This window comes from Ammospiza caudacuta, chromosome 15 (assembly GCF_027887145.1).
Source record: "Ammospiza caudacuta isolate bAmmCau1 chromosome 15, bAmmCau1.pri, whole genome shotgun sequence".
In the NCBI taxonomy this organism is placed as follows: Eukaryota; Metazoa; Chordata; class Aves; order Passeriformes; family Passerellidae; genus Ammospiza; species Ammospiza caudacuta.
In genome coordinates this window covers 19,376,799-19,404,539 of record NC_080607.1, presented here as the reverse complement: position 1 = coordinate 19,404,539, position 27,741 = coordinate 19,376,799, and the positions used below count along the sequence as shown (strand labels likewise).

The following is a 27,741-nucleotide window of genomic DNA, read 5'->3' as shown; positions in this document are numbered from 1 at the left end:
CTCCCTGCCGATTGGCTGTGCGGAGGCCCGGCCCCCGGCGCGATGCCGTCAGTTCCGGCGGGCCGCGCCGCCCCGCTCATTCTCTTTGGTGTTTGCCCTGTGCCGCCCCGCCGGTCCCGCCCGGCCCATGGACTGAGCGACCCCCGCCCGCCCCGGCCCGGAGCCGAGCCCAGCGCAGGTGAGGGGGCGCGGGCGGCCTGGGCCTGGCCGGGCCAAGGGCGGGGGGCGACGGGGCCCGGCGGGCCCGCGCCGGGCCGGAGCCGAGGCCGGGGCCGGGGCCGTGGGGAAGGGGCGGCCCGGAACCCCCTGCGCGTCCGGGGCTCGCCCTGTGCCCCTTCCCGGCCCGGGGCTCGTCCCGCGCACGGCCGGGCCGTGCCCGCTCCTGCGGTGCCGGGAGACCGCCCCGGCGGGGAGCGGGGACCGGACCGCGATGGGCCCGGCGCCGGCGCCCGCGGCCCCGACCTGCGGGGAAGCGTCGGGGCCGACGGCGCTGCCGCCGCCCCGGGCGGGCCGTGACAGCGGCGCTCCGCGCCTCCCGCGGCCGTGGCAGCGCGCCCGGGGGCGGGGGCTGCTCGCTGCCCCCTGCCCGCCGTCCCCGGCGCGGCTCCGGGGCGGCAGCGGCGGCTCCCGGCGCAGGGGCCGGGGCAGCGGAGCCCGTTCGGCTGCCGTGCCCGCCGAGCGCCCAGAGCCCAGCATCCTCCCGGGCCGAGGCGGCAGAACCGGAGTGCCGAGCCGGCCCGGAGCGCCGCGGGGACAGCGCCAGCCCCTCCCGGCACGGCTGAACGGGCGAGCCCGGCTTTCCCCGCGCTCCCACCGGGGCCCGCAGCCGGCGCGCTCCAGGATCGCCTCTCCCTGTTTTTGCCGCGGTGTAAAGCAACAAGTCCCGTGTAAGGCTTCCCCTGCCGCCGGCTGGCTGCAGGCAGCGCCGCTTGGGGTGTCTGTCCGGGAAGCTGGACCTGCAAGTGCCAGAGCCGTTTTTATGATGCATTCATCTGCTCGGTATTGTTGTTGTTGCTTCTCCAGCAGGTTTAGGGCAAACCTAGGAGGAGCATCCTTTGGAATGTCAATGAAGGCTAGGTGTGTGTGTATATATATATGCATATATATACACATATATCAGTGAACTAAAATATATGAATGAAGTCTGTGGTCTGCTTTTGGAATGGTATATTTATAAAATCTAGTTTCTTCTAACTCGAACGTGCAACTGTACTGCACAGTTCCCTTGCTCAAAGTGGAGGCAACGTTTTGAGTTTGTTTTTTTAATACTAGTAGACATGAAAATTTGAGTTCTGATTATGAAGCTATGGCTGCATTGTAATAAAGTGATTTCTGCTTTATCTGTTGATTATTTCATACATGCAACAAATGTGTGTTCTGACTTACAGAGATTCACTCAAGGTCTGTCACATCTTGATGAGAATGTAAAAAGCCCAGGGGCTGAATCTTTTACTATATTTTCTATTTTCTGAAGTTGTATCACAAACTTATTTCCAAGCTGTTCTAAAAGGATGCATGCAAGAAACGATTCCATTTTATGTAGTTATTTTAAGCAGCCACTCTGTTCAGAGTTTTTCATAACATCATGAATCATTTTTGCACTATCAGTAAAGTTAGTCAAAATGTGTTTTGTGGCAAAATTATTCATAGGTTGAAATAAATTTGAGGTGATATGACTGTACAAAGTCAGAGCAAAACTGGAAATTGCTTTGTGCCTTTCAGATCTTCCTGAAGAACAGCAGCTTTATTTTGGAGAGAAAGGAACATTCCAAAAGCCCTTTTCCTGGCTCCTTTGGCCAGGCTCCTTGCCAGGGTTGGTTATTTCACTCGAGGTGCTGCCGATGCCCCAGGGCAGTGCAGGAGCTCCGGGCACGCTGGCTCTCAGCAGTGTCTGTGGGTTCTGTGACCTGTTCTACTGCTGGGAGAAAGCCAAAACCCGCCAACTGTTTTGTCACAACACCAATTGAGCTAGAAGTATCAGTTAGGTGTTTATTGATTATATCACTTCCTGGTTTATCAATTTCCTTTGTTTGGAACTGTCTGGTTTATGTGTATGTTTGGTAGGTCCCTCTTTTCATTCAGCTGTTACTTTGAAGTTTTAGCTTTTCTTCTCTTATCAATAATCTGTATCTTGGCTCCCAGACTACTTTGCATAACATTTAGTTTTTGTACCCTTACCAAAAAGGGCAGCATCTTTTTCTACAGTGTTACTTTTGGGAAGGACCCTGTCTTGCAGAACTGTTGCAGAAGATTTATCTAAGAAGAAAACATTGTTCAGCCAATATTTTACATTTTGTGCAGATAGCCTTAATTCTGTAAAATTTAGTCATTGTTTATCAATTTATAGTGAGACTTTCCAGTTGTAAATAGATGATGTTAAACACTGTTGCAGCAGCTTGAGAATTTTATGCTGTATGTTACAAAGCTCCCATAACGTGGGTTTTTCAAAGGTATTTTAGGTAACAGTATCTCAACAAATCTCCTAGAGTTTGTGGATATTTATTTTTTGTGCCTCAAAGTAGTCGATGGTTGTATCCGGCATTTGTGCTGCTTCAGGTGCAGGTGGAGCAGAGGGGCAGCGCGTGCCCCAGGGTGGGCATGGGGCACACTGGTTCTAGCAGGGCCTCAGGGAGGGCGTCGGGAGCTGCAGCCGCGCGGGGCTGTCCCTGCCGAGGAGCGGGCACCTCCGAGTGCTGCTCCTGGCGGGAGGGAGCTGTGCCCGCTGCTCCTGGCGGGCAGGGAGCTGTGCCCGCTGCTCCCGGCGGGGAGGGAGCTGTGCCCGCTGCTCCTGGCGGGGAGGGAGCTGTGCCCGCTGCTCCTGGCGGGGAGGGAGCTGTGCCCGCTGCTCCCGGCGGGCAGGGAGCTGTGCCCGCTGCTCCCGGCGGGCAGGGAGCTGTGCCCGCTGCTCCCGGCGGGCAGGGAGCTGTGCCCGCTGCTCCCGGCGGGGAGGGAGCTGTGCCCGCTGCTCCCGGCGGGCAGGGAGCTGTGCCCGCGCTTGCCGGGCTCCCAGCGCTGAGGGCAGCACCGCCGTGCCCGCTGTGCTGCCAGCCTGGTGTCCCTGGGTCAGGGCGGGAATGTGCCGGCCCGGGGGCACAGGGCTGTGGGCAGGGCTGGCAGTGCAGCCCCTGCAGAGGCAGCTGTGCCAGGGTGACGGCCCCACGGTGCCACAGGGACTTGCGCCTTGCCCCGGCGGGGGAACCTGTGCCGCCAGGGCAGAGCACTTCAGGGCGGCTGCCAGCAATGGTTTTCTTGATGCATTTTAAGCCCGTTGCCTCTCGTTCTGTCACTTTAGCCATAAAGAACACATTGTTCTTTTCCGCTCCAGAATCCCTTCAAGCAGGTGAGCTGCTGGTTCTCAGTCCCCAGCCAGCCCTTTCCTCTCCAGAACACACAAGTTCAGGTCCTTTAGCAGTTTTCCCGTAGGTTATATTTCTCTGAAGGGACTGTTTTGGGCTTTTCCTCCTTTGCTTCTGCCTGGAGCCTGGTCCCCAGTGAGTGCAGGGCTCCAGCTGAGGGCTCAGTGTGTGAGTGCAGAGCAGGACTAGTGCAGCCCTCGCTCGGGCTGCTTCTTGCTGCTGCATCTCGGCATGGGGAGGGCTTTTGCCGAAGCAGCCTGGCGGTGTCAGCTTGTGCTAGCAAGTGCTGTTGGTTGTAACTCTTCTCCACTCTGCTGGTGCCCATCAGTGGTGTCCGCACAGCCCCTTGGGCTTGTTCTGCTGAGGTGGAGGGCTTCATTCTTGGCAGAGTTACCAGGAATGGCTGGGGGAAAAAATTCTCTGGTCTTTATGCAACTCGGTCTTGACCCTGCCTGCAAACATGATGCATTTCCTTGTTTTTCAGGTACTTAGTTTAGCCTCCAGAAAACCCTGTAGAAGAGGAGTTGAGCTGAGTGTAATCCTCTTGTGTTCCCTCTTCACTCTGCTGTTGGTAAACACCAGGTGTGCTGCCAGCCTGGTTCAGGCTCTGCATCCTCCTTGGTCCCAGCAGCAGAACTGCTCACAGTCCTGGGAGTCGGCCTAAGAGTTTGAAATGCCCGTCTGAAGTAAATTCAGGAGCTCTGTCCTCTTCTAACCCGGATCAAGATTGGGCTCTCCCCCATTTTGTAGCTGGGAATGATGTTGCTAGCATCTGCACGCAGTTGGCTTAGGCATGGAAAAGAAGGATTAAACACTTTGTGCTATATTTGTAAGCAGAATAAAATAGGTTTTGATTTCCATTTAGAGCAGTCCGTGCAGTGACAGGTTTCATATGCGGCACTGAGATAATTTTGTTCTGAAATGGTTTTAGTCTATTTGTGAGTGAAATCACTAGATGGGAAATGTAGCCAAAAGGTAGAATTTTTATCATTTTCTGTGATTTGTAACTACCAGAGTTTCTCAGTTTGTGGCTTGCTTTTGGTTTGGCTTTGTGAATGAAGGTCTAAGTCTAATTTTGGGAGCTGATCTCTAGGGCTCTTAGGAAGAACTTCACTACAGAAAGGAAACCTCACTACAGAAGGAGAATTGGCAAGTGACTGCTCCTGCTGCCCTCGGCACTGCTCTGCTCTGTCCTGGGCGCTCACCTGGCCCCTGACCCCGCGCCGTGGCTGCCTTGGCAAAGCTCGGGCCTTGCTCTGAAAGCACGCTGCTGGTACAAGCTTTCTGAAAACAGTATCAAGCTTCCTTTACAGCATGATCTCAGACACACTGATGTTTCTGACATCAAAATAACTTCTGCTGTTGTCCTCTTAAAACGGGCGGCTGAAAACTGTAACTTCAGTTCCTTAGAAAGACATTGCATTTCAGTAGGAAAGGAGTGTGAGTGTTTGCTTTTCTCATTGCAAGATTTCAGTGCGTTTCTTTGTCTGCAAGACTTTGGTATAGTCTTTGCCAGGCAATTACTATTGTTGTGTTATGTCTGAAAATTTTCAGTGATTCTAGTGATGCTCTCGGGAAAGAAATATAGTGATTGTAAAGTTATTACCCTGGAGTCTTTTTCTAAATACTTTTCTTGTCTTACAGTTTCTTAGATGTCCTTTAGAGAGATTCTCTAATGCCACTCTCACAGTTACAATGCACCTCATGTGTAACTGCTGCAAATTCAGTAGTCAAATATAGGATTTGTTATGAGTATAATCTGCATACGTCTCTACTGGACTAATGAGACCTGAACTGTTTTTGCTCTCTAGTAAAAACAAAGTTATCCAGGTGGTAGTATGATAAGTCTGACATGTTTATGATTTTTTTTTCCAAAGTAAAAATACTCCAGATGGTAGATTTGGTGGTGTATCTGTTGTTTCCCAGTACTTTCTTACCTCTTATTTAATAGATAATTAAATTTTTCTGTCCATGAATGTATTAATCTAGGTTCTCCTTTTAGGCTTGTTTTGTCAATAACTAACTAAAAACTTCCCTCTGACTCATTATTGCTCCTCTCACATTTGGAAACCCGTTCACAGGTTCAGAATTTGAAGCTCAAAGAGCACTAGTGGAGTTGTGTTGCTGCTAATAGCCCTCTGGTGGTAGCTAGGGCGCTGATTTCTCCTTTTCACCTATGAGTTAGGAAAGAATAAACCTTTGTTTGCTGCCCTAATCAGATCTGTAGGTGACTGATGTGTGTGTGTGCATGTTTGAGTGCCTTGGTGTGTAAAATGGATTTACTTGGCTGTAAAATGTATTTTTAATAAATAAATTGATACGTGGCTTGTAAGTGGATCTGGACAGCTGACCTGTTTGTGTCTATTTAGGTTCCACTGGCTGAACATGAAGACAATTTTGCGTCCATGTGGTAGAGAAATCTAATACTAATTTGTCAGCACGGGGAAGATGTGTGACAGCACTGCACACGGGCTGGGGCACCGCTGCGCTCCCAGGGGGTTTGAATGGCCATAGGTGCCCATGGGCACTTCCTGCACTTGCTTGTAGTGCTGCAGAGCCAAGTGACTCTGAATTGGTGCTTGAACTGTGGCTGAGACATGCCCTGCCTTAAATCCAAGTAACCTTCAGGATACATGTAGCTGATACAGTTTGTGAACTCTTACACACCTGCTTTTCCCAGCCAGAGCTACTTCAGCATTTCCTGCTGGACTCCAGCTTTCCCCCTCATCAGCAGCTTGGCATTCTTGATGATCCTGAAACTCTATCATATAATAATAAAGGATGTATTCTCTAGATAGTTTTTTCATAAAGGCTGCATTTATTTCTTGCCCTCCAAGTGAAGAAGTTTAACTTCAAGTGGTAGAATGCACGAAATGTAACTTGTCCGTGGAAGTTGCTCATTGTTCGGCGAATAACCAGTGGCTCTGGGTGTAAGTAACAGGATTTGCTCCTAAGGGGATTCAGTTGTGGGGAAAGGAGATGGACAGTAATGAACAAGCATAAACAAAGCTTCTGTACTACTCTTCTGTGAATGAAAGAAGTGTGAAACACGATGGGGCGTAGGGCTGGAACTGTGCTGTGCAAACTGATGTGTGAGTGACTAACTGGACAAAGTGGGAACAATGACTGCTTGGTTGAACACTTTTTCCCTTTTCGCTGATGGAGGAATTATTTCAGTAGGTTGTTAGAGAATGCTAAATATTTAGTATAATCTATTTTTCATCTTTACATTTTAGGTCAGCAATTTGGCTTCCAAAATTGGAGTTTGTCTGCGTTCAAAGCTGTTTGCCTACAGTAATCTGCTCTGGTTGGAAGTGAACATGTCTCAAGTACAGATTCAGAATCCTTCTGCTGCCCTTGCAGGGAGCCAAATACTGAATAAAAACCCATCTCTTTCACAGCCTTTGAGTATTCCTTCTACTACCAGTTCTTTGCCCTCTGAAAATGCAGGCAGACCTATCCAGAACTCTGCTTTGCCCTCTGCTTCAGTTACATCCACCAATGCAGCTGCAGGTAAGATAGAGGGTCAGTAACTATATCTTTTTAATGCTTATGGTTTGGCATGATATGTTCCTGATGTCTTGCACCTACATGTGATTTAAAGTAATATTTATCCAACTGCAGTAGTTCCCTGTGGAATGAAATCTGTTGGAGACAGGTAGGAGCATACTTTTACATAAAGTTCCAGCAATTAATTGATATGTTTTTAATAGTGAAGAATATTTAAGTTGTATTAAATTTTTGAAACATTACTATCAGTCTTTTCTACCAGTAGCGTGTTTTAAATATGAAAAAGTGTTGTTTGAAATAGTTTTTTTAATTCTGTTATCTTTAGTTATTTTATGACCAGTTTAATGATAAATATATTATGCCATCAAAATGCAGCAGAACAAATAAAAGGTAATAAAAATAGCTAATTGGGGAAAAATAGGAGAAGAGATATAAAATTAACAGAGTTTTTGAAATTATTCAAAGCAAGGGATAATGAGGAAGACTTGGAAGATTTGTTCCTTCACACATACTAGATGAGATGTGAGCTGTTTGCAGGAGTCTTCTAGCGTCATGCTTCAGGCTTGCGTTAGAACCTGAATTTAATGATGGTGCTTTTTAGGCGTGAGCATTGCTAGGAAAACCCAAAGTTCAATAGATTGTTACCAGTTTTGGCCAGTGAGCAAAGCTGTCTATTCCAGCATTGCAGACAACTAGATGCTAAGCCACTGAGATTTCTTTTTTTAATTAAAATTTGTAGTAAAGTTCACAGTTATCAGTTCATTTATCAGATCTTACGTAACCTTTCAGCTCCTTCAAACATGGCAAACCCCAAAGAGAAAACCCCCATGTGTCTTGTGAATGAATTAGCCCGTTTCAACAAGATTCAGCCCGAGTATAAGCTTCTGAGTGAGCAAGGTCCAGCTCATTCTAAGGTAAATGTTCATACCAGTTTCTTACTGCTGCTGCTCCTCTCCTTCACCTTCAGGAGTGGGAAGGCAATGTGTGGGATTTTGGTGCAAGATGATCCAGAGCAATGGAGAAGAAAGGGAAGCCCCCAACAGAATCAGTGGTAGGGAAGTGTGGAGCTGGTGGCTGGGAGGTAAAAAGTTGAGGTCCAAAAAATGTTTCATGAGCTTCAAGGTGTGAAGGAGTTGACATTTACAAAAAGTATTGGAATAACATTCAGAACATCTGTACAATTGTGTTTCATTGATCTGTGGGCATGTAGAAGGTTTTATGGTACATTGTGAACTTAACTTTCTTCAAACTGATGAAAAATGTCTTAAATAAACCTTTTAGAGGATTAAAGCCACAATGGAGTTATGTGTACAGAGAAGGGTGAGTTTCCAGTCTGCTGTTCAGTGACATGGGCACAGCAGCTCTCCCCACACTGCTTTGAGTGTTTATCCTGTCAGATCTCATGTAGGATACTTGCCAGCTACAATTGTTGTGAAATTCTTAGTTCAGTAATCAGGAAAATCCTGTTGATGTCCAAAGTGATGGAAGTCTGGGGATGACATGGGAGTTATGGATTACTGTATTCTCAACTTGTGCATCACTGAAAGACTCATTGTTTTGTATAAGAGAGTCTGATAAACTACATAAATTCTGAAGAAGCCTTTTACAAAATACCTGTTTGTGGTTTTGAGGTGTTTACAGTGCAGCTGACTCTTGGGGACCAGCACTGGGAAGCTGAAGGAACTAGTATTAAAAAAGCGCAACATGCAGCAGCTGCCAAAGCTTTGGAAGGGACAAAATTCCCTAAACCTACGGCTCGTCCATCTCGTAGTGAAGGCAAGAATCCAGGTATATGCCACAACAAACTGATTTAAAATAATCATACATAGAGAGAATACACCTTTCTGCTTTTGGTATGTATTGAAGTTGTATAAAGATGAATTAAAACTGATTCTGCCTGTTTAACAATGGCAATTGTCAGCTAGCAAGTACTTATTTTGTCTGTGCATCTGTTCCATAGGTCATTTTCTTTTGGCAATTACTTTACACCAGACCTCTTGTACTGGATTACAGCTGATTTCTGAGCCAGTGAGACTTGTGGTAGAAAAAATGACACTTACTGAGTGTTCTTTCTCCAGTCAGAATTGACTAGGAGTCAGTTCTTCATGCCCACAATACCAGAGAGAAATGTTTTAGCCCTCAGTAGCAATTTACCTGCCTTTTGACAAAGCCAGTTGCAATTTGAAAATGAAGAGTCATAGAAACCCCTCTAGGTCACTGAGGACAGAGAAATGTTTGATCATTTGCAGTAAGCAGGAGACACAGAAGGGATGTAGCATGTCTGGTAACTTAAAAGTGTATTTGGAGAAATTTCTTCACTGCAGAAAATTCTTCTTCTGCACTTTGTTAGATACACTGTAAACGTAGGTAAATTAGCAGATTCAGAAATTAAAAGCTAAATGATAGAACCCTCCAAAACACATCCAATAAAAGCTCCCAGCAAATTCCCTTTTTTGTAACAGGATTTCTCACAACTTTACGAGGCTGCTTTCATGTGCATCATATAGACCTATTCTCTTTTTGTTCATTAGCAGTTCTGTTTGGAATTCAGTCATTTAAGATGCTGCACGTGGCAAAAGTTGAGCTCATTTTTCCCTGCTGTGAGCCAGCAATAAGAATTTAAGTTGTCTCAGTTCCTTGTGACAGGTGGACAACCCTTTCTATTCCTTTTTCTGTAGACAGTGTAACCCCCACAGTGGAGTTGAATGCCCTTTGCATGAAGCTGGGGAAGAAGCCCATGTACAAACCCATCGACCCTTACACGGGGATGAGATCCACCTACAGCTACACCATGCGAGGTGGCACCTACCCCCCACGGTAGGTGTTGGCTCGGGTGCAGCCCCCGAGCACCCCTGCCCCGCTCTGCCTCTGGGAGCTGCCCGTGTCCCCTTCAGGGACGCTCCCTCCCGAGGCAGGGGCTTGGGAGAGCTCCACCCACCGCTGTCTCTAACTTGCCTTATTTCCACTGCTTTATTTCTTTGGGGTGGGGCAAGGCAGCTGGACTGAAAGTTGAAGTGTTTTTGAGAGTATTCAGGTATAGCCAGCTTCATGGAGCAAATAGCTAAATATATAGATAGCTAAGTATTAGGTAAATATTTCTTGCGTTTCCTTTCAGTGTAAAAGCAGAAGTGAAGAAAACAGATTGATGCTGCTTCTTCTGAAACTATTTAAATTAAAGTTGCAGTTTAAAGAATTTTATGTAGGCATAGGAACTTAAAATTCAAAACTTCCTAGATTGCGAAGTCCGTAGAAGTGCGGTCATGTTCTCTTGGTGTAGCACTTGGTCAGAAATGTGTTCTTGTTGTAAAGCAAGGAATATCAATATTTATTTCAAAGGTAGCTCACTAAATTCTTTTAGACTCTAAATCAAAATTTAGTTTTTTAAAACTAATGCTTCAGTGCTGGTGTGGTTACTGATATCCAAGAGATTGACCCACATCTGACTTAGGTGTCTGTTTGCTTTGCAGGGCAAGTCATTTGCTTATTCCCTGCTCTCTTTGCAGGTACTTTTACCCATTTCCTGTTGGGCCTTTACTTTATCAAGTGGAGCTTTCAATTGGAGGGCAGCAGTTTCATGGGAAGGGAAGAACAAGACAAGCTGCTAAGCATGATGCAGCTGCTAAAGCTCTGAAAGTTCTGCAGAATGAGCCCTTGCCTGAGAAACCAGAGGTGGGAATTAATCTTAAGTGTTGTAAGCATAAATTGCTAGAATAAACTGGGATATTTTTTTCCTTGTTGAGGAGACAGTTGGGAAATCTAATTCTGTGTAGCAGTGGTGACTTACTTGTGTCAATAGAAACACTTTGACGTAAAAGCATAAATTTCTGTGGAACTACCATTTTCCCAGATGAAGTTATGTTAATTTTTTCACTGTCATATTTTTCCACAGCAATGCTGTAGACCTCTGTCAGATATGGGCACTGGAAGCATAGATAGGAATTAATATCTTACCAGGTACAGATCATACACAAACTTCTGAAGAAGTGCATAAATGGGCAACATAAAACTCAGGCATGGATTTACTTCCTATGACAAATTCCTGCATGATTTTGGAAAGAACCACTGAAGTTCTAGAAGAGCAGGAAATGCATAGAAATAGTAGACTCAAACACACGTTTTGATAGGAATATAAGAAGTCAGTTTTTTATCCCTTCATATATTTATGGCTGCCCAGCACTTTCCATTCAATACCATTATTGTGTTTTTCGTGCTTTTTTGTTGAGTGGCTTTAGGCAGAAGGTCTCACGGTGAGCACAGGAGTCGCTTTGCTGCTGGGCTGGCTGGGAGCCTGCACCACATCGTGTATGTTGGCTGCTTTGGGCAAGGACAGAACTGTAACTTGCAGTCTGGGGAGTGTGAGAGCTTGCTGGATATGGAGTCTGGCTGTGTGCTGAGAAAGAAGGGAAATGAAGAATTGGAGGAGAAGGTAACAAGGGGTCTCAGACTGAGAAAAAGAATCACTGAGAACTACCAGGAATCGCAGGGCAAGAGGCTTGAAGAAACATGAATCCAAGGGACATTGAGTTAAAACTTGGTGTGTGTGGGAGTGAGCATTGCCCAGGCGATTGGGCAAAAGCACTGGACCTGACAGTTCAGGGCAGAGGCTTGGGGGGCACTGATGGAGGTGCTTCAGGTAAGAGAAAGCTCTCCTGGAGGATTGCAGACTGAAAGATGGAGGGAAAAGAGCATGATGCTGGGAACAGAGCTGGGACTTGGGCTGAGCCCTGCCCTGAAATCTGAACTGGTGGCTGGCACAGTGTGGGCAGGGGCCAGCTGGTCATCATACAGGAGAGGCCAAGGCAGAGGAGGATGTTCCCCTTCAGTTCTGGGAACCCCAAATTCTGGAATATTGTTCTGTGACAGTGGTGCAGAACATCCCCTTTTTATGCTCACCCTTGTAACAGATGAGCTGCTCTCGTGGGCCCTTTTCCCCCTCAGGGAGCACAGACCCAGGGAGACCAGCTCTGCAGGGCTCACATGTCACTGAATTATTCTTTGTTCACTCTTCTAGGAACGCTTCAGTACAGGTCACTTTATGAAAGTATATAGAATTGTGGAGTTGAATAGCGTGAGGTCTTGAGAACAAACTGCAGTTGTTGTAGGATGTCTCATTCTGTGTGAGGGGTGTAAATCCAGAGGCAGAGGAAGTAAATGAGGCAAGAGACTGCAAGAAGGGAGGATTATTAATAAAACAGGACCTGAATGGTGTCTTGACCTTGAGAAAACTGCATTTGTCATTTTATTTTTCAATTTAAATTTGACTTGTCTGTAGAAGGAACAGTAGGAAATACAGCTTAGAGAAAGGAGAGTGAGCCTTGGAACATGGTGTGCTGGTTTATAGCAAGTACTTGGATAATCAAGTTTTCATTTAAAGTTTGGTACTTAAATTCATTGATATTTGAGGCTTTCAACTGTTACAGTTTTAGGAGTGTCTGAGGGAATTGTTTCTGTGGCAGAATTTCACCATAGCCAAGAGGAATGTGGAATAAGGATGGTTGTGGTGCTGAGTGAATCCTGTTCATTCCTGCATCCAGTGAGGCAAGGGCCGGAAAGGATACAAGAGTGTGAGGTCATGAGAGGTGCTGTTAAAAATGCCTGTATACAACAGAGGCAAATCAAGATTTCAGAAGCAGACATAATCCTGATACTTCCTAACAGTCATTTGATGTTGCCAGTAATTTTTTTTAAATGTAGTTATTTTGGTGTATCCCATTTGAGTGTGTTCTTATGTAAAAAATATTCTGATGTTTGAACTCACGTGTTTTAAGGAGGAGTAATTTTGTACGTTCTTATTATTTGGGGGGATTTTTTACAAGTTCTTGTTTTTATGGAATTTTACTCTTGTTTTTTTAAGTTGGAAAATATTTGGTGCATAATAACAGTTGGGCGCAGTGATCTTAAAGATCTTTTCCAAGCTAAATGATTCTGTGATTCTAAGAAGAAATCATTGAATAAAATTATTAGACTTTAAGGGAAAGAAGGACCATTTCCCACACCTTTTCAGGTGCAAATCTAGGAGCAAGTGGCATGAAAAAACATGGAATGATATTGGCTCTTGGCTGGACCAAGCCCTCCCTAAGAGCTGTGCTGAGTGTTGGAGCATTGAGGGGGGGCTGTGGTGGGAGAGCTCACAGGGACCTTCAGTGGGGCTGGGGTTGGATGTGCTGCTGAAGGAGCAGGGTGGGTTACTGGGCATATTCAAAGACAGATGATAAAACATTGACTTAAAGCTTAGGAAACACGGAGAGCTGGGCTTCCTAGCACGATTCTTAGGCAGGAATTCTAATTTTGCCTCAAAATTTGCTTCTGTGTTTGTTGCCAGCTCACTTGGTAAATATCAGCTGCTCTTTATACCCTTAATGTGGAAGGACAGGCTCAGACTGGTGGCTGTGGTTAGTCACTGCCGTGCTGGGCAGCAGCTCCTCGGAGTTCAGCATTTGCTCACAAGCAGCCCTGAGGAAGGGAAGGGAGCTGGAAGGAGTTCCTGGAAGAGGGCAAGTCCCTTGTAATGGAGTACAGGACTTGTGGAATTTGCTTGAACAACGTGATGAGAGCTAAGAATGGCAAGTGCTTTGGGGTCTCATTCAGATTTAGAGGCACGTAACTCTCCAAGAGGAGAGTTTAGTCAATGCAAACAGGCAAAATACCTCAAAAGCAAACTTATGCATCATCTGCCTTGAAGTGTGCAGGGAAAGGGAGAGAGAGTGTGTGTATGACTATTTTTGATTTATAAAGTAAACTGATCCAGAACTCAAGTAGAGTAAAATAGTTGTATTCTGTTAAGGGTTATTTTGCTAATAATTCACTCTTTTTAGATAAAGGTATTGAGGAAAAGAACCTTCATTTTGCACTATGCACACAGATCTGGAATGCACATACACTGCAATAGAGCAGATAATTCCATTCTATTTATTTATATTCTCTTGAGAGGATATTAAGTGGGAAAATTTAATCCAATAAAGAGAAGTCATAGTCATCGTCACAAAGAAAAATGTAGGAATTTGAAACTCTAGAATCTGTCTGAAATTACAAGGAGAGGAAAAGTGCTTGTAATCAAAGTTGTTGTGGCAGTGCTGGTGAGCGAGGGCAGGGACAGACCATTTCTGGCAGTGCCTTAGGAGTTCACGTGTTCCTCCTGGGAATATGCTGCTGTTCCTTTGGAGCCTGGCGCCGGGTCTGGCAGACGATGCCGGAGACCTCAGGGGGCTGTGCTGGGCCGGGTTTGCTCGGTGTGGAGCGGAGCAGGGCTCTGGCACAGCCCTGCCAGGAGCTGCCCTGCTCTGCCACAGCACCACAGGGCCAGGGCTGGGCCCACACTCCAGCCTGGTGGACAGGGGCAGCCCAGGAGAACAGCGCGAAGTCTGATGGGACGGTGGGAGGAGTGAAAACTTGACATTAATTTTGTCAACTATTTTTTATCTAAGATAAGAAAAGCCTGTCTGAACTGGTGGGATAAAAAAATCCTTTGTGTTTTAAACTAACCTGTTAGTAGCAGACCTGGGGGATGCTTGCTGCCGTCCAACAGGTTTTAATCTATTAAAGCTCTCTAGCTCAGCTCCCCTGATGCTGCTCCAATAAGATACTTAAATCATTTTTATTACCTGGTTGCATAACTAGTATTGTGGCATGATATAATCAGTGATATTGTTCATCTTTATCATAATCTTTCCAATATCACTACTGGACACCTAAAATTTCTCTGTTGCTGTTGACATGCATTAGCTCACGTTGGTGCCAGCATCAGTGAAGACACTTTTGGAATCCCAGTCAGAGTTTTACCTGGAGATATGTAGACATGCCTGTAGGAAAGCTTCACTGGCAGTGTTGTCTCAGCAGGTTTGAGTTCTCAGAGATGGTCAGCATTTCATTTAGGGCAAGTTCCTGATAGGATGCTCTTGACACGAGAAAGCAAAGCTGTAGATGAGGCACTTACAAGGGAGCATGTGAAAAGACACGACTGTGCCAGGGGCTTGTCAGCCATCCCTCATTCACATTGGTCCCACTCTCAGAGTCTTTATTTTTCCTTCCCTTTCTCTTACCTGATCCTGTCTTAGTGCTTTTGGTGCAAATGTCCAATCAGTATATGAAAATTGTATTTCATAAAGGTACTTCCATTTGGAAATCAGTGCGTTTAACACTTCAATTTAGTTTTCTATAAACGCATTTTTAAACCTATTGGCCCTTATTCCATTTGTTCTTTCTTGTAATGAGCACATGAAAATATGAAGGTTTGAAAGCTTTTACACATACACCTTAATGAGCTTTTTAAGATTCAGTTCTGTAGTATGTGGGCTGCTTTTCTTCACATTCATGTAACATGACAGTAAAGGTTAGAGTATTTAAAATTTGGAGAGTTCAGTAAAGTGGTTGAATGGATAAAATTCAATTTAATAGGATCTTTATTTTAAATAGAGTATGCTTCTTTTAGGTTAACGGAAAAGAACCAGATGATGAAAATCTCAATAAATCTGAAATAAGCCAAGTTTTTGAGATTGCACTTAAAAGGAACTTGCCTGTGAATTTTGAGGTATGTTTACTTTACAAGCTCTAGATTTGTTTTTATTAGACTATTAAGAGTATGCATTAAGTTGAGTCTCTCCTAGATAACCCAAACAACTGACTTTTTACATGTCTTGTTAGTTGTGAATACACTTTAACCTTTGATAGTCACCCTGATTGTCTTGGAGTTTATATGGTAAAGGGAAGAAAAAGGAAAAATTCACCTGTTCATAAATTCATGCCCTGAAATGATCACATGGAGTGAACAGCTACACTGTGGTTGTCTGTGCAATCTTTTTTCCAAGCTTTTTAAGAAAAGCTTATTACAGTGAAGAACCAAAGCCCAACCCTGAATTAATGATTAGAACATGGAAGTGAGTAGAGCTCACTCTGAAAGACACATATGGAAGTATTTGCTTAATTAAGCACTGATCTGGACTACCCATGAGTGCAGAATCTCACAAGTAGGTTTCTTTTCTTGCCATGAGGTGACCTCATGTGCACCTGACTTTCCTTTCCCTTTGGCCTGGCTGCTTGCTGCCTCTTTGCCCCTCTTGATCATTTCAGTTATCCTAAATTAGGAGCTTCCACAGGAGCATCTCTGTTTCATTAAAATATTAATTTATCATGCTGCTTTTCTGAGCTGGCAAAGTAACATTTAATCCAACCATCTCAATTATTATAGTAAGAAAATGCCATTGTGTGTAACTAAATTGCTTCTGAAACTGTTCTATGAAATTTTACATGAAACTTTCAATTATTGCAGATTAGCCTGAGTATCACTGGTAAAAATACACTGTCACACAAAGCCAATTGTGGGTGGAAGCTCTTAAAATTAATTCTTACTTCTTGACTTTATGGATATTTTGGAGTATGATGTGTTTTGAATGGAGTTAAAAGCCTAAATCTGTAGTGGGCAGCTGTCTCTTAGATGTCTTCTAGTTTCTTCGGAACTTCAGAGTCCAGAAATCAGAATTTCTGGACTAAAATGCTAGATCCTAAAGAGTTGCTTTCTCCGTAATGTTTTATTGCTGTACCATGATATATTTAATGAGGTGCTGTTAACTGTGGGGAAGTACACACTGGTGAAATAGAACAGTCCTGTTTTTATACTGAAACAGTAAATGAGTAAATTAAATAGGATGGGTTAATGACTTGTGTAAATACTGTTTACTGCTTGCTGCATCTGATCTTTTAAAAATATATGCTTAATTGGGTGGGAATATGTTATTAGAATATGTTTTACTTTTTGGATTGTATGAGAATCTAAAATCTCTTTATCCTTAGTTCTTGAGAGAAGTTTGCTATAAACAATGTGCCCTGCCATTTTTAATAAGTGTTTATCACGCTTTCACTCAGTTTTTCCCTCTGAAACAGGTGACCAAGGAAAGTGGTCCTCCCCATATGAAGAGTTTTGTAACCAAGGTATCAGTTGGAGAATTTATGGGTGAAGGTGAAGGAAAGAGCAAGAAGATCTCAAAGAAGAATGCTGCAATAGCAGTCCTAGAAGAACTGAAAAAATTGCCACCCCTTCCTACAGTTGAGAAAATGAAGCCACGAATCAAAAAGAAAACAAAATCAATAGTGAAGGTAAGGGGGAAAAGATTGTAAATTTTACTGTGCAAATAATAATCAGAGAGGCTTTTCTGAGTCGGTTTTAAACACTCTTCAGCTGCTCAGCCTTTACCAGCCCTCTGGTGCAACAAATGAGCTGGTACTTTGCTCCCACTTTAATGGGGTTCTGACACCACTTTTGTAGCAGTTATCAGTAAATTCAGGATGAAAGAGAAACCTTATAAAGGAAAGAGCAGCACATAAAAATCAAGCTCTGACTTTCAAGCCTCAGACTTTACAGCTTCAGGTTTTGCTTGTACAAATTCTCCTGCAAGCTTGTCCCTCCTAATATAGCAGGATTAGAATTTGTAAAGCTATTAGCAGGGTAGGTTACATGTGGTCAAGTGTGACAGTGGAGCCATATAAATTCAGTATTTCTCTTTGGCTGTGACAGTGTTTCATTAAGCAACTTTTATTTCAGTATTTTTAAAATCTAGAGATGAGTTAATTCAGAGGCATGCTGCATTCTGTCTATTAAACCGAATATTCATAAAGTTTGGCTTATTTCCTAAACACTGTTCTACATAGCTGCAAACAAGTCCAGAATACGGTCAAGGAATGAATCCCATTAGCAGACTTGCCCAGATACAGCAGGCCAAGAAGGAGAAGGAGCCCGAGTACATGCTCATCACAGAACGTGGGCTGCCCAGGCGCAGGGAGTTCGTCATGCAGGTGGGTGTGATGGCACACAGCTGGAGGTGTGGCTGTGGCCCTGTGACAGTGGCACACAGCTGGAGGTGTGGCTGTGACCCTGGCACACAGCTGGAGGTGTGGCTGTGACCCTGTGACCCTGGCACACAGCTGGAGATGTGGCTGTGGCCCTGTGACCATGGCACACAGTGGAGGTGTGGCTGTGGCCCTGTGACCCTGGCACACAGCTGGAGGTGTGGCTGTGACCCTGGCACACAGCTGGAGATGTGGCTGTGACCCTGGCACACAGTGGAGGTGTGGCTGTGACCCTGTGACAGTGGCACACAGTGGAGGTGTGGCTGTGACCCTGTGACAGTGGCACACAGCTGGAGGTGTGGCTGTGACCCTGTGACAGTGGCACACAGTGGAGGTGTGGCTGTGACCCTGTGACAGTGGCACACAGTGGAGGTGTGGCTGTGGCCCTGTGACAGTGGCACACAGTGGAGGTGTGGCTGTGACCCTGTGACAGTGGCACACAGTGGAGGTGTGGCTGTGACCCTGTGACAGTGGCACACAGTGGAGGTGTGGCTGTGACCCTGGCACACAGCTGGAGGTGTGGCTGTGGCCCTGTGACAGTGGCACACAGCTGGAGGTGTGGCTGTGGCCCTGTGACCCTGGCACACAGCTGGAGGTGTGGCTGTGGCCCTGTGACCCTGGCACACAGCTGGAGATGTGGCTGTGACCCTGGCACACAGCTGGAGGTGTGGCTGTGGCCCTGTGACCCTGGCACACAGCTGGAGGTGTGGCTGTGACCCTGGCACACAGCTGGAGGTGTGGCTGTGGCCCTGTGACAGTGGCACACAGCTGGAGGTGTGGCTGTGACCCTGTGACAGTGGCACACAGCTGGAGGTGTGGCTGTGACCCTGGCATACAGCTGGAGGTGTGGCTGTGGCCCTGGCACACAGCTGGAGGTGTGGCTGTGACCCTGTGACAGTGGCACACAGCTGGAGGTGTGGCTGTGACCCTGTGACAGTGGCACACAGTGGAGGTGTGGCTGTGACCCTGTGACAGTGGCACACAGTGGAGGTGTGGCTGTGACCCTGTGACAGTGGCACACAGTGGAGGTGTGGCTGTGACCCTGTGACAGTGGCACACAGTGGAGGTGTGGCTGTGACCCTGGCACACAGCTGGAGGTGTGGCTGTGGCCCTGTGACAGTGGCACACAGCTGGAGGTGTGGCTGTGGCCCTGTGACCCTGGCACACAGCTGGAGGTGTGGCTGTGGCCCTGTGACCCTGGCACACAGCTGGAGATGTAGCTGTGACCCTGGCACACAGCTGGAGGTGTGGCTGTGGCCCTGTGACCCTGGCACACAGCTGGAGGTGTGGCTGTGACCCTGGCACACAGCTGGAGGTGTGGCTGTGGCCCTGTGACAGTGGCACACAGCTGGAGGTGTGGCTGTGACCCTGTGACAGTGGCACACAGCTGGAGGTGTGGCTGTGACCCTGGCATACAGCTGGAGGTGTGGCTGTGGCCCTGGCACACAGCTGGAGGTGTGGCTGTGACCCTGTGACAGTGGCACACAGCTGGAGGTGTGGCTGTGACCCTGTGACCCTGGCACACAGTGGAGGTGTGGCTGTGGCCCTGTGACCATGGCACACAGCTGGAGGTGTGGCTGTGGCCCTGTGACAGTGGCACACAGCTGGAGGTGTGGCTGTGACCCTGGCACACAGCTGGAGGTGTGGCTGGCACCTCATTTTTTTTTCTTACAGCAGTCAGGTTGTCAGGATGATATACAGGCTTAACAGATTTCCATGACAAGATTTAACAAAATATCTAATGGGCTACATTCACAGAAGATAAAGGTTCAAGAAAATTTAAAAAAAAAAATTGCACAGGGCACCAGTAGTCTATGTTGTAACTGCCTAATGTTTTAATTAACAGGAGTATTGATACTCTGCTTAGAGGTACTAAGCTGCTTGTATTTTGTAATGTAGTATTTATTAACACTAACTTGGGTTCCCAAGGTAAGATGATGAAATACAATTCTTTGTGTGACTTTTGTTTGGGTTTTTTGTGCTTGAAGGCCAATGATTATTGATAATAAATGACAGCTTGCTCAGAACAATGATCACTTGAACTATTTTGTGACTCATGGCATGCTGGAGACACAGATCACTAATAAGGGAATCTCAATACTACTGCTTAAGAATTGAATTTTCTTCCTCTTCTGTCCAGGTGAAAGTTGGTGTGCACACAGCTGAAGGAATGGGCACGAACAAAAAGGTTGCTAAACGCAATGCAGCGGAAAATATGTTGGAAATTTTAGGTTTCAAAGTCCCTCAACCTCAGCCTCCAAAACCAGCATTAAAGACAGAAGAGAAGGTGAGTCTTGAGGAAGCAGCAGCTTGTTAATGCTGCAGCAAAGCCTGAGCTGAACAGAAGCAGCTTTGCAAGGCAGTAACAGGATAGGTAGTTCATTCTCTCTGCCCTACTCGAAAACAATTGTATTGAGGGCACTGCTCCCTGAAGAAATATTAAATATCCAGTGTTTTGGATACATTAAGCATTTGGGTTTTCAGGTAAATGAGAGTCTCATCAGACGGATAAATTAATGTATTCATGGTTTATGAAATGTCTCAGAACCTGTGATAATTGATGTGTTGGTCTTAGAAGCTTGCAGACCTGTAGGTTACAGTCCTCTGCCAGCAATGGTTTTACACAGCCTTGTCACAGTTGCAGTGAAAAGTTTGTTCCAGGTCTCTCTGAGGGAAGGAGCCTTCTGTGTTCTGCTGGTGATTCAGCAGATGCTACCAGGGAGCTCAAACAGCAAATCCAGGGTTGCTTTTCTCCTTTTCATGCATGTGCTCATTGGTGTCTGGTGTGCTCCCCTCAGCAGTACCTGTGACTAATGGCAGTTAAACTGGCTTTATTCTGGTATCTGGTTCTGAGTAGCTGTGTTCCTAAACTACCACTTCTCTGAGATGTGGTAGTTTTAGGCCTTCAGTGAATAAGAATCACTGAACTTATCTTTTTTTGATAGCAATGTAGTTATTGATGTTTTAGAATAATAAGTTTTTCAGTAAAATTTTGGCTGGTCAGATCACCTGCATCTTGGAAACTTTAGAATTTTGGGAAAAAAAGTTTAAAAGGGATATTGTGTGTTTGAGTTCTTTTCCTTTTATTTTTAAGACCCCAGTGAAGAAACCAGGTGATGGAAGAAAAGTAACCTTCTTTGAGCCGGGCTCTGAAGAGACTTCAGCTAGTGAGTAACCTGGTGAAAGCAGCAGGGCCCAGCCGGGGGTGTCAGGTCTGCTGCCAGTCCCTTCAGCAGTGCCATCTAGCACTCTGGGATGAGCAGAGCAGTGCAGCTGCTGCCTTGCAAACCAAGTGGAGTCCTTGGAAAGGTTTGGTTATTCCTCCCAAGGCCCCTGTCCTGGCGTGAAGATGAGAAAGGGTGCCAGTACTGACTGGTCAGCCTCGGGCAGAGTTGGAGAGGGAAGGAACCACCTCGGTCTGTGCCTGGTCTCTGATGGCTGAGAGCAGGAGCTGTGCCTGCCCTTGTTTCAGGCAGTGAATAGTTGTGATGGTCACACCCAGGGTGGCAGGCTGGAATCAAAACACCTCAAACCTGGCCTCCCTGTACACAGACATTGCTTTCTGGAATGTCATCTGGTGGGAGGAATCATTATGGAAAGTTTGTCTATCACCACAGATTGCTGTGCTGGAGAGCATATTTCAGGTACCTTACATGTTTACATATGACTTTGCTATTTAAATTATAGTAAGTTGGAATTGACATGGACTTTGGTACTGTTTCACTGCATCCAGAAGATTTTAGGTAAACTTCTGAACTTCCTATTCAGATTTTGCTATTCCTGTTTTCTTCCATTTACAAATTTTGGCTTTCATCCTTAGACTTGAAACAGCTCAGTCCTGCAGAACTTCATTAATCTGTTCTGCCATAAAAATGACTCCTTTGGTTTATTTTGGTGGCACTATCTTCCCCACCTTTCTTGAGCACGCCTGTGCAAGTTTCAGCCATAACTCTGTGTGACTTCCCCTTAAAAAGCTGTTCTTATCCCTCTTTAACTTATACCATAATGTCAGCAAATTGCTGTCAATTGACTGTGGCTGGACATTTGCTGTAAATAGTCTTGCCTCTTTGTGCTAACATTCCATTTTACCTTTCCTACCTGCTTGTTCTCACCATATACAGTTTAAACTTTGTGGACTGTCACTCTCTTTACATCCTTAATGGTGGCTCTGGCCATTCTGTGCTTTCATTATTTGCTCCTACAGCTTAAATAATGGAATAGAAAATTCTGAAAGCAAAGGATATATTTAGAATAGGGTTGCAGCTGAGGTGTCTGTGAGCTTGACTGATCTGGAGAAGCTCCTCCTGGAGGTAAAGGTGCTCCCTTTGGCAGAAGCAGCCGTTGCACTGAGTCAGTAATTCAGTAAGAAAACTCTGTCTTGATGGTGCTGAAGCTCTGACCCTCCAAAGGCCGATTGAGCCTTCCAAGTTTGTTAGTATGTCAAAAGTAATTTGAAAGGAATTATTTTTTTCCAAAGTGACTTTTGGTGCCCGCGTGTGCCTGCAGGAGGGACTCTCAAACAGCAGCTCTTCAGTGTGCACCTCTCTCCTCCCAGGTAATAAAGAAGATGAGTTCAGGATGCCTTATCTCAGCCATCAGCAGCTTCCTGCTGGCATTCTTCCCATGGTCCCTGAGGTTGCACAGGCTGTGGGAGCCAACCAAGGACACCACACCAAAGAGTTCAGTCGGGCAGCTCCCAACCCCGCCAAGGCCACGGTGACGGCCATGATCGCCCGGGAGCTGCTCTACGGGGGCACCTCTCCCACTGCCGAGACCATCCTGAAGAGCAGCAGCTCCTCGGGACACTTCCCCCACGGGCCGCTGACCAGGCCCTCCGAGCAGCTGGACTATCTTTCCAACGTCCAAGGAATCCAGGTAGGCGTTCAACTTCACGGCACTTCTTCCAAAGCTATTGTTCAAAAGCTTTTCAGTTCTGTTGGTGAGAGATGAGTTCTGAGCCTGCTGAAATGCATGTCACCATTTCGCTTTACCTATGACACGTGCCAAATTTTAAATCTTTTTAAATTTAATTTTCAAGTGTGCATTTCTGTACCATTCTCAGCCCCAATTCACTGCTACTCTGAGGTCTTGGAAGAACAAAAAAAAAAAAAGGCAGCATTAAAATTAAGCAGCATTTTCTGAAAATTGTCCCAATATAGGAAGACATTGTGGATTTGATCTTGGCTGATGTGAAATCAGATTTTTTCACTAATCTGTCATACATGAACATTTGCTGTAAGCTCTGCGTTTTCTCACATTTGCTCCCTTTAATGGGAATTGCATTAAGTTCCTGTATTCATATGACAGATGAGCTCAGTGGATCAAAAAACAATACAGAAATTTGAAATGCAGTTAGCAGTGATCGGAATAAAGGGTCCAGTAACAATCATTATTAAGTAGCCACTTGCATTCAGGAGCCTTGCCAAGCTCTTTTGAGTACTAAGAAACATTGTAAGTGAGGTTAAACTTCAAATGGAGGGGCCCTACTGACTGGGAGAACGATGAGAAGAAAGGCTCAGTGTCATATATTTGCAAATAATCTGTAGCAGTTGTGATATACTTCCAGTACTTGGTTAACTGAAAAGAAGTAAATCCTTCTCTTTTCTTCAGGTTGAATATAAGGACTTTCCAAAAAATAACAAGAATGAGTTTGTATCTCTTATAAACTGTTCTTCTCAGCCACCGCTGATCAGTCATGGGATTGGAAAGGATGTGGAGTCCTGCCATGACATGGTATGAACATTGCTGAAATGCTGCTCTTGGGCCTTCCCTGAGGGGAAACCAAGGTTTTATATCACTGATGGGAGCAATTAAATGTTCTACGATTCCCTGGCTAATTTTTGTCTAATATTTCACAGGTTGCAGAAATAATGATTAATAATAACATAATGTAATCTAAATAATGCTTAATATGCTAAACATTTGATCACAGTTTTGGTGTACAAAAAGCACATTTGCTTTGTCTTGATAGTATTTGCATGAGCCCATGACACTAAATGCACAGAAAGGAATGTATAAACCTAACAGCTTATTTCCTTATTATATCAGAATGGGCTGATGTTTCATTGGGAATTGAGATACTTGGGCTGAGGTTCCCAGACTTGCAGTGGAAGTGGAATCCCCTATGGAAGAAATGCAGTTCAGCATTGGATAGTAAAAGACACTCTAAATCTGTTCATCTCCCTTTATAAAAAAGATTTTTTTTTTTACCAGTGCCTGAAATATTTCTTTGTGAAAGAATGAGCCTGCTAAAGTGAAACCTGCAGGGGACTTTGGCTCTAAAATCCTTTAGGTGAAGCTGATAGGATGTTCTCAGTCTGCTCCCATTCAGAGGAATTGTTCTTTTGGTCTCCAGAGGTGATCTGAGTGTGGCAGCCTGAAGGAGTCATTTGCACTATTTGAATACCCTTAGGAAAACCTGATTCTGCTGATTTTTATACTAAAAACTGTTGCAGTACTTTACTAATGGACACTGTGAGCCCCCTCCTCAGTTCAGGGTTCAGCTGTCACTAAGGCACGTGCCAGAGTCGGGTATGCTGGAAAGCTGCGCCTGAAATTGCTCTGAATGAAGTGGGGAAAAAGAAGTCAGTTCTCAGGGGAGGTGTCTGACCTTTAGCCGTGGCACACTGGCCCTGCTAAGCAGTCACGTGGGCCCCTCCTGTTTTGTAGTTTTGATTCTTGTGTAACTTGTTTTCTTTTCTGGAAAAGGACGCTGATTCTGTGTATTTTTCTGTCCTTTTGTCTTAAGCTCTGCACAGTTGGAGCTGTTACTAATTTATTGTCTCTTTTCTTGCTGTTTCTAGTCCTGGTGTGTTAGTTTTCCCCCAGCGCTGAAACAAGTGCAGTGGGAATCCCCAGTCACAGCACCATCCAATTGTTTCATGAAGCACAATGAAATTCTACACCTTTGCATTTTCCACCATCACTATGGAACTTAAAAAAATTCTTTAAAAATATCGCCAAAATAAGAACATTTTTTTGGGTTTAAGTGAGTGCTTTCACTAAGTTACTGAACTATCTGGAGGCTAAATTGCTGAGTGCTCTTTCTTCTTTTTAGGCTGCATTGAATATTTTAAAGTTGCTGTCTGAGTTGGACCAACAAACCACAGAGATGCCAAGGACGGGAAATGGACCAATGTCTGTGTGAGTGGTTCCCATCCACGTCCCTTGCACTGATACAAATTAACCCTATGAGAGTTTTTAGACAAATAACGTGTGAGGGGTTTGATTTGCCAGAAAGGCTGAAATGCCAAGGGCTGTTTGCCTTCCAGCAGGACCAGAGGGAGGGTTGGATGGTCAATCCTGTCACTTTAACATGTCAAAGGCAAAGCACTGAGCAGGAGTGAGTGGGTGACGTGTGCTGGCTGTGGTGTGACCCCAGCAGCTCAGCTGCCCCTTCCCTTTTCTCTGTAAGGAGTGTGCCTCTGCAGTGGCTTGGGGTTCCAAGTGCTCCTCTCTCTCTCCTGCAATCTTGTGTGTCACAGCTAAAGGGATATACAGGGGTCAAAGCTCATTTTCAGCAGAAGCATGGAGAAGTGCAAACTATTCTCTTGGCTGGGTTTGGGAGGAGAGAAAGTTGAGCCTCTCATTCAGATAATAAGCTCTCAAATTAACAGTGGTGAGATTAACAAAGTGCTAATTGATTGAAAATCAGGGCAGTTATATGGTAACAAATTGTTAAATGCGCATCAAATTATTTGTATCCAATTTAAAGTATCTTATTTGTGGAAAAAGCGTTTTGTCTCCCAAGTAACAGGTGTTTTCTCATTTTAGATGTGTGAAACAAGAAATGGAAAGTGACCCTCTCCTCAAACCGGCGAGCGCAAACCCTTTGGGACAAACACTGGACAGCACTGCCTGAAACAGGCTCTTGACTGAACCCAAACCTGAAAGCACCAGAGAAAATCAAATGCTTCCTCTTAATGTAACCTAACTGTTGGAGTGCTACAGTCTCTACAACCTACTGTAGTGTCTAAATCATAACTGTTGCTTTTTCTTCAAACAGTGATACATTTTTAGTTTCATTATGTTGTTTTGATTGAAATGACACTATACATTTTTCATTTAAAAGTTTCTTAATTGTATCTAGAACCATAGCACAGTTTAGAAACTTTGTCTTCTGAGACTGACATGTTACCTGTGAACTAACTTGGGAAGATCATATCCATGTATGTGGTTATTTTGGTTTTATTGGAATAGCAGCGTTTCACTGGAAACAGGCTGTGTCCCACCATTTTAAAAAGCCCCATATTTTTGCAAACCAACCCTAATTATCTAATGGTTGAATGAATTTAAACACTTTAGGAATTTTAAACTTGGTTTGATCATTTTTGGTTAATTTCTAGTTTTCTTGAGTGTGGGGTAGGGGAACTCGAATGCAACGTGACTTTCATTGATCTCTGAGCTGTGTTTTAGGGATTGTGCGTTGGTGGCTCACAGCTCACTACAGTACAGGATATGATCTCAATGTAGTGCATATAAAACTGCAGATTGATTTTCCTTGAGTGCTTTATACTGTTTAATTACATCTCCATGTAGGGCTGAAAAAAATTACCTATGTTTATATATAACTGTGTTGCTTTTGATGTTGTGTTCTTGCGCACGGTCGGTGCGCGCTGAGGTTTGCATTGGTCCAGGTACAGCACGATAGCCGCGCGAGTTCAGTACTGCTTCCGTTCATTGTTTACGCTGGAATTTTTTCTCCCCATGGAATGTAAGTAAAACGTAGTGTTTGTCACCAATAAATGGTAATACTAAATTTTTTTGGTTAGTTTATTCCTGTACACCACCACAGGGGCTGCTTTTTTATAGATTTGTAATGCTTGTGCTCTAGTCTGGGCAGTGTGTTGAGCTGTGGAGTAACTTCCAGTGGTTCTTGAGTGCATAGAGAATGTTCTATGTTCTGTGCTGTGCAGGGTGTGCAGACCTGGCAGAGCAAGGGAATGCAAAGTAACGTGGGTACAGTTTGTTATTTGTGCCACAGTGTTAGTGCAGCTGTATTAATGGGAGCTCAAACTGGACTTTAAAGTGAAACTTAAAAGTTCGCTTAAACGAGGAACCTGGCACAGCCAGCGGATGGGACTTCCTCGAAGTAGAGACTTTAACTGTGTTTCCTTGTTTGCTTGTAAGCTGAGCCACAGCCTTGCGTTGCCTCAGCGCTGCTGGAGGCAGAGCTGCAGAGCAGAGCTTGGCTCCTGCAGCAGCGCTGGCCCCAGCACGGCCCCGCAGGCTGACACGTGTCTGCGTCTTGTCCAGTGCGAGCTACGGTCAGTGTTTACTTACCTGGGACCTGCAGGAGCAGTTCCTACACCTGTGTGCAGCACCCACGGGAACTTCTGCCACAGAAGGCAGTTCCTGCAGGTGCTGTCTCAGAGCTAAATGTCTTGGCCATTTTATTTGCATCATCCAAAGCAATCGGGCCACAGGAACTGAAGACCAGATTGCATTGAATCACGTTGGGTGTGATCATTATAAGCTAAAAACCCCCAAACATTGTAAAGGTTTTTTTGGTTTTAATTTTTTTTTTTACATTTGTAGAACTAAAATGCTGTACATTTAAAAATTAAAAAAAAACTTGCTAGGCTGAGGCTTTGTATTGCAAATTTTTCCAACTCAGAAACTCCTTACTAAACCATTCCTATTGGAAAGCAGGGAGTGCACTGACAGCAGTGGACCCAGGTTCTCCCTACCTTCATCTGCTGCACTTGACTTTTCTCCTCGGATGGGACTAGAGCCTGCTCTTGGGACTCTTCTGCAGCAGTCACTTGTGGCTAATGCTGTGTTTTATAGGAACCTGGATTAAGGCACTTTGGCACAGGGAGCTGTGCAGTGCTGTTAAACACCCTGATCCCCTCTTGGGCCTGAGTAAGAGAAGTGTCTCCTCTCCCAGACCCTGCTGCAATCACAGCCTCCTGGTGGGACATTCCATGGCACCGTGTGGATTCTGGGTAAGCTGACCTGAGCTCTGCATAAAAGTGGGGTTTGGCTGACTACTACAGTCCCTTGCTTTTCCTGTTGTCTCCTCTGTGCCTGATGC

The 27,741-nt window shown here is 45.3% G+C and overlaps 1 protein-coding gene across 5 annotated transcripts; it reads left to right on the top strand.

The window, feature by feature from the left end:
- The first annotated feature begins 60 nt into the window (after window positions 1-60).
- On the top strand, window positions 61-27,244 carry STAU1 (staufen double-stranded RNA binding protein 1). Of its 5 annotated transcripts, none has more exons than XM_058815013.1 (15): window positions 61-178; window positions 6,593-6,869; window positions 7,656-7,780; window positions 8,498-8,654; window positions 9,545-9,683; window positions 10,370-10,535; window positions 15,295-15,393; window positions 16,725-16,955; window positions 17,508-17,651; window positions 19,846-19,992; window positions 20,800-20,872; window positions 22,261-22,580; window positions 23,316-23,438; window positions 24,763-24,848; window positions 25,493-27,244. In XM_058815013.1, exons 2-15 carry the CDS (start codon window positions 6,677-6,679, stop codon window positions 25,503-25,505), a joined length of 2,016 nt encoding a protein of 671 aa, XP_058670996.1. In that variant the 5' UTR covers window positions 61-178; window positions 6,593-6,676; the 3' UTR covers window positions 25,506-27,244. The 5 variants fall into 5 exon arrangements, with proteins under 5 accessions (XP_058670996.1, XP_058670993.1, XP_058670995.1 ...); XM_058815010.1 differs by having other exon boundaries at window positions 25,479-27,241; XM_058815012.1 differs by having other exon boundaries at window positions 16,743-16,955; window positions 25,479-27,240.
- Window positions 27,245-27,741: the final 497 nt, after the last annotated feature.

Coding starts and splice junctions, on each gene's coding strand:
- STAU1 (XM_058815011.1), top strand. CDS start 6,677: ATGTCTCAAGTACAGATTCAGAATCCTTCTGCTGCCCTTGCAGGGAGC. Junction 10,536..15,294: donor CCTTGCCTGAGAAACCAGAG/GTGGGAATTAAT, acceptor TGCTTCTTTTAG/GTTAACGGAAAAGAACCAGA. Junction 20,873..22,260: donor CTCTGAAGAGACTTCAGCTA/GTGAGTAACCTG, acceptor CTCTCCTCCCAG/GTAATAAAGAAGATGAGTTC.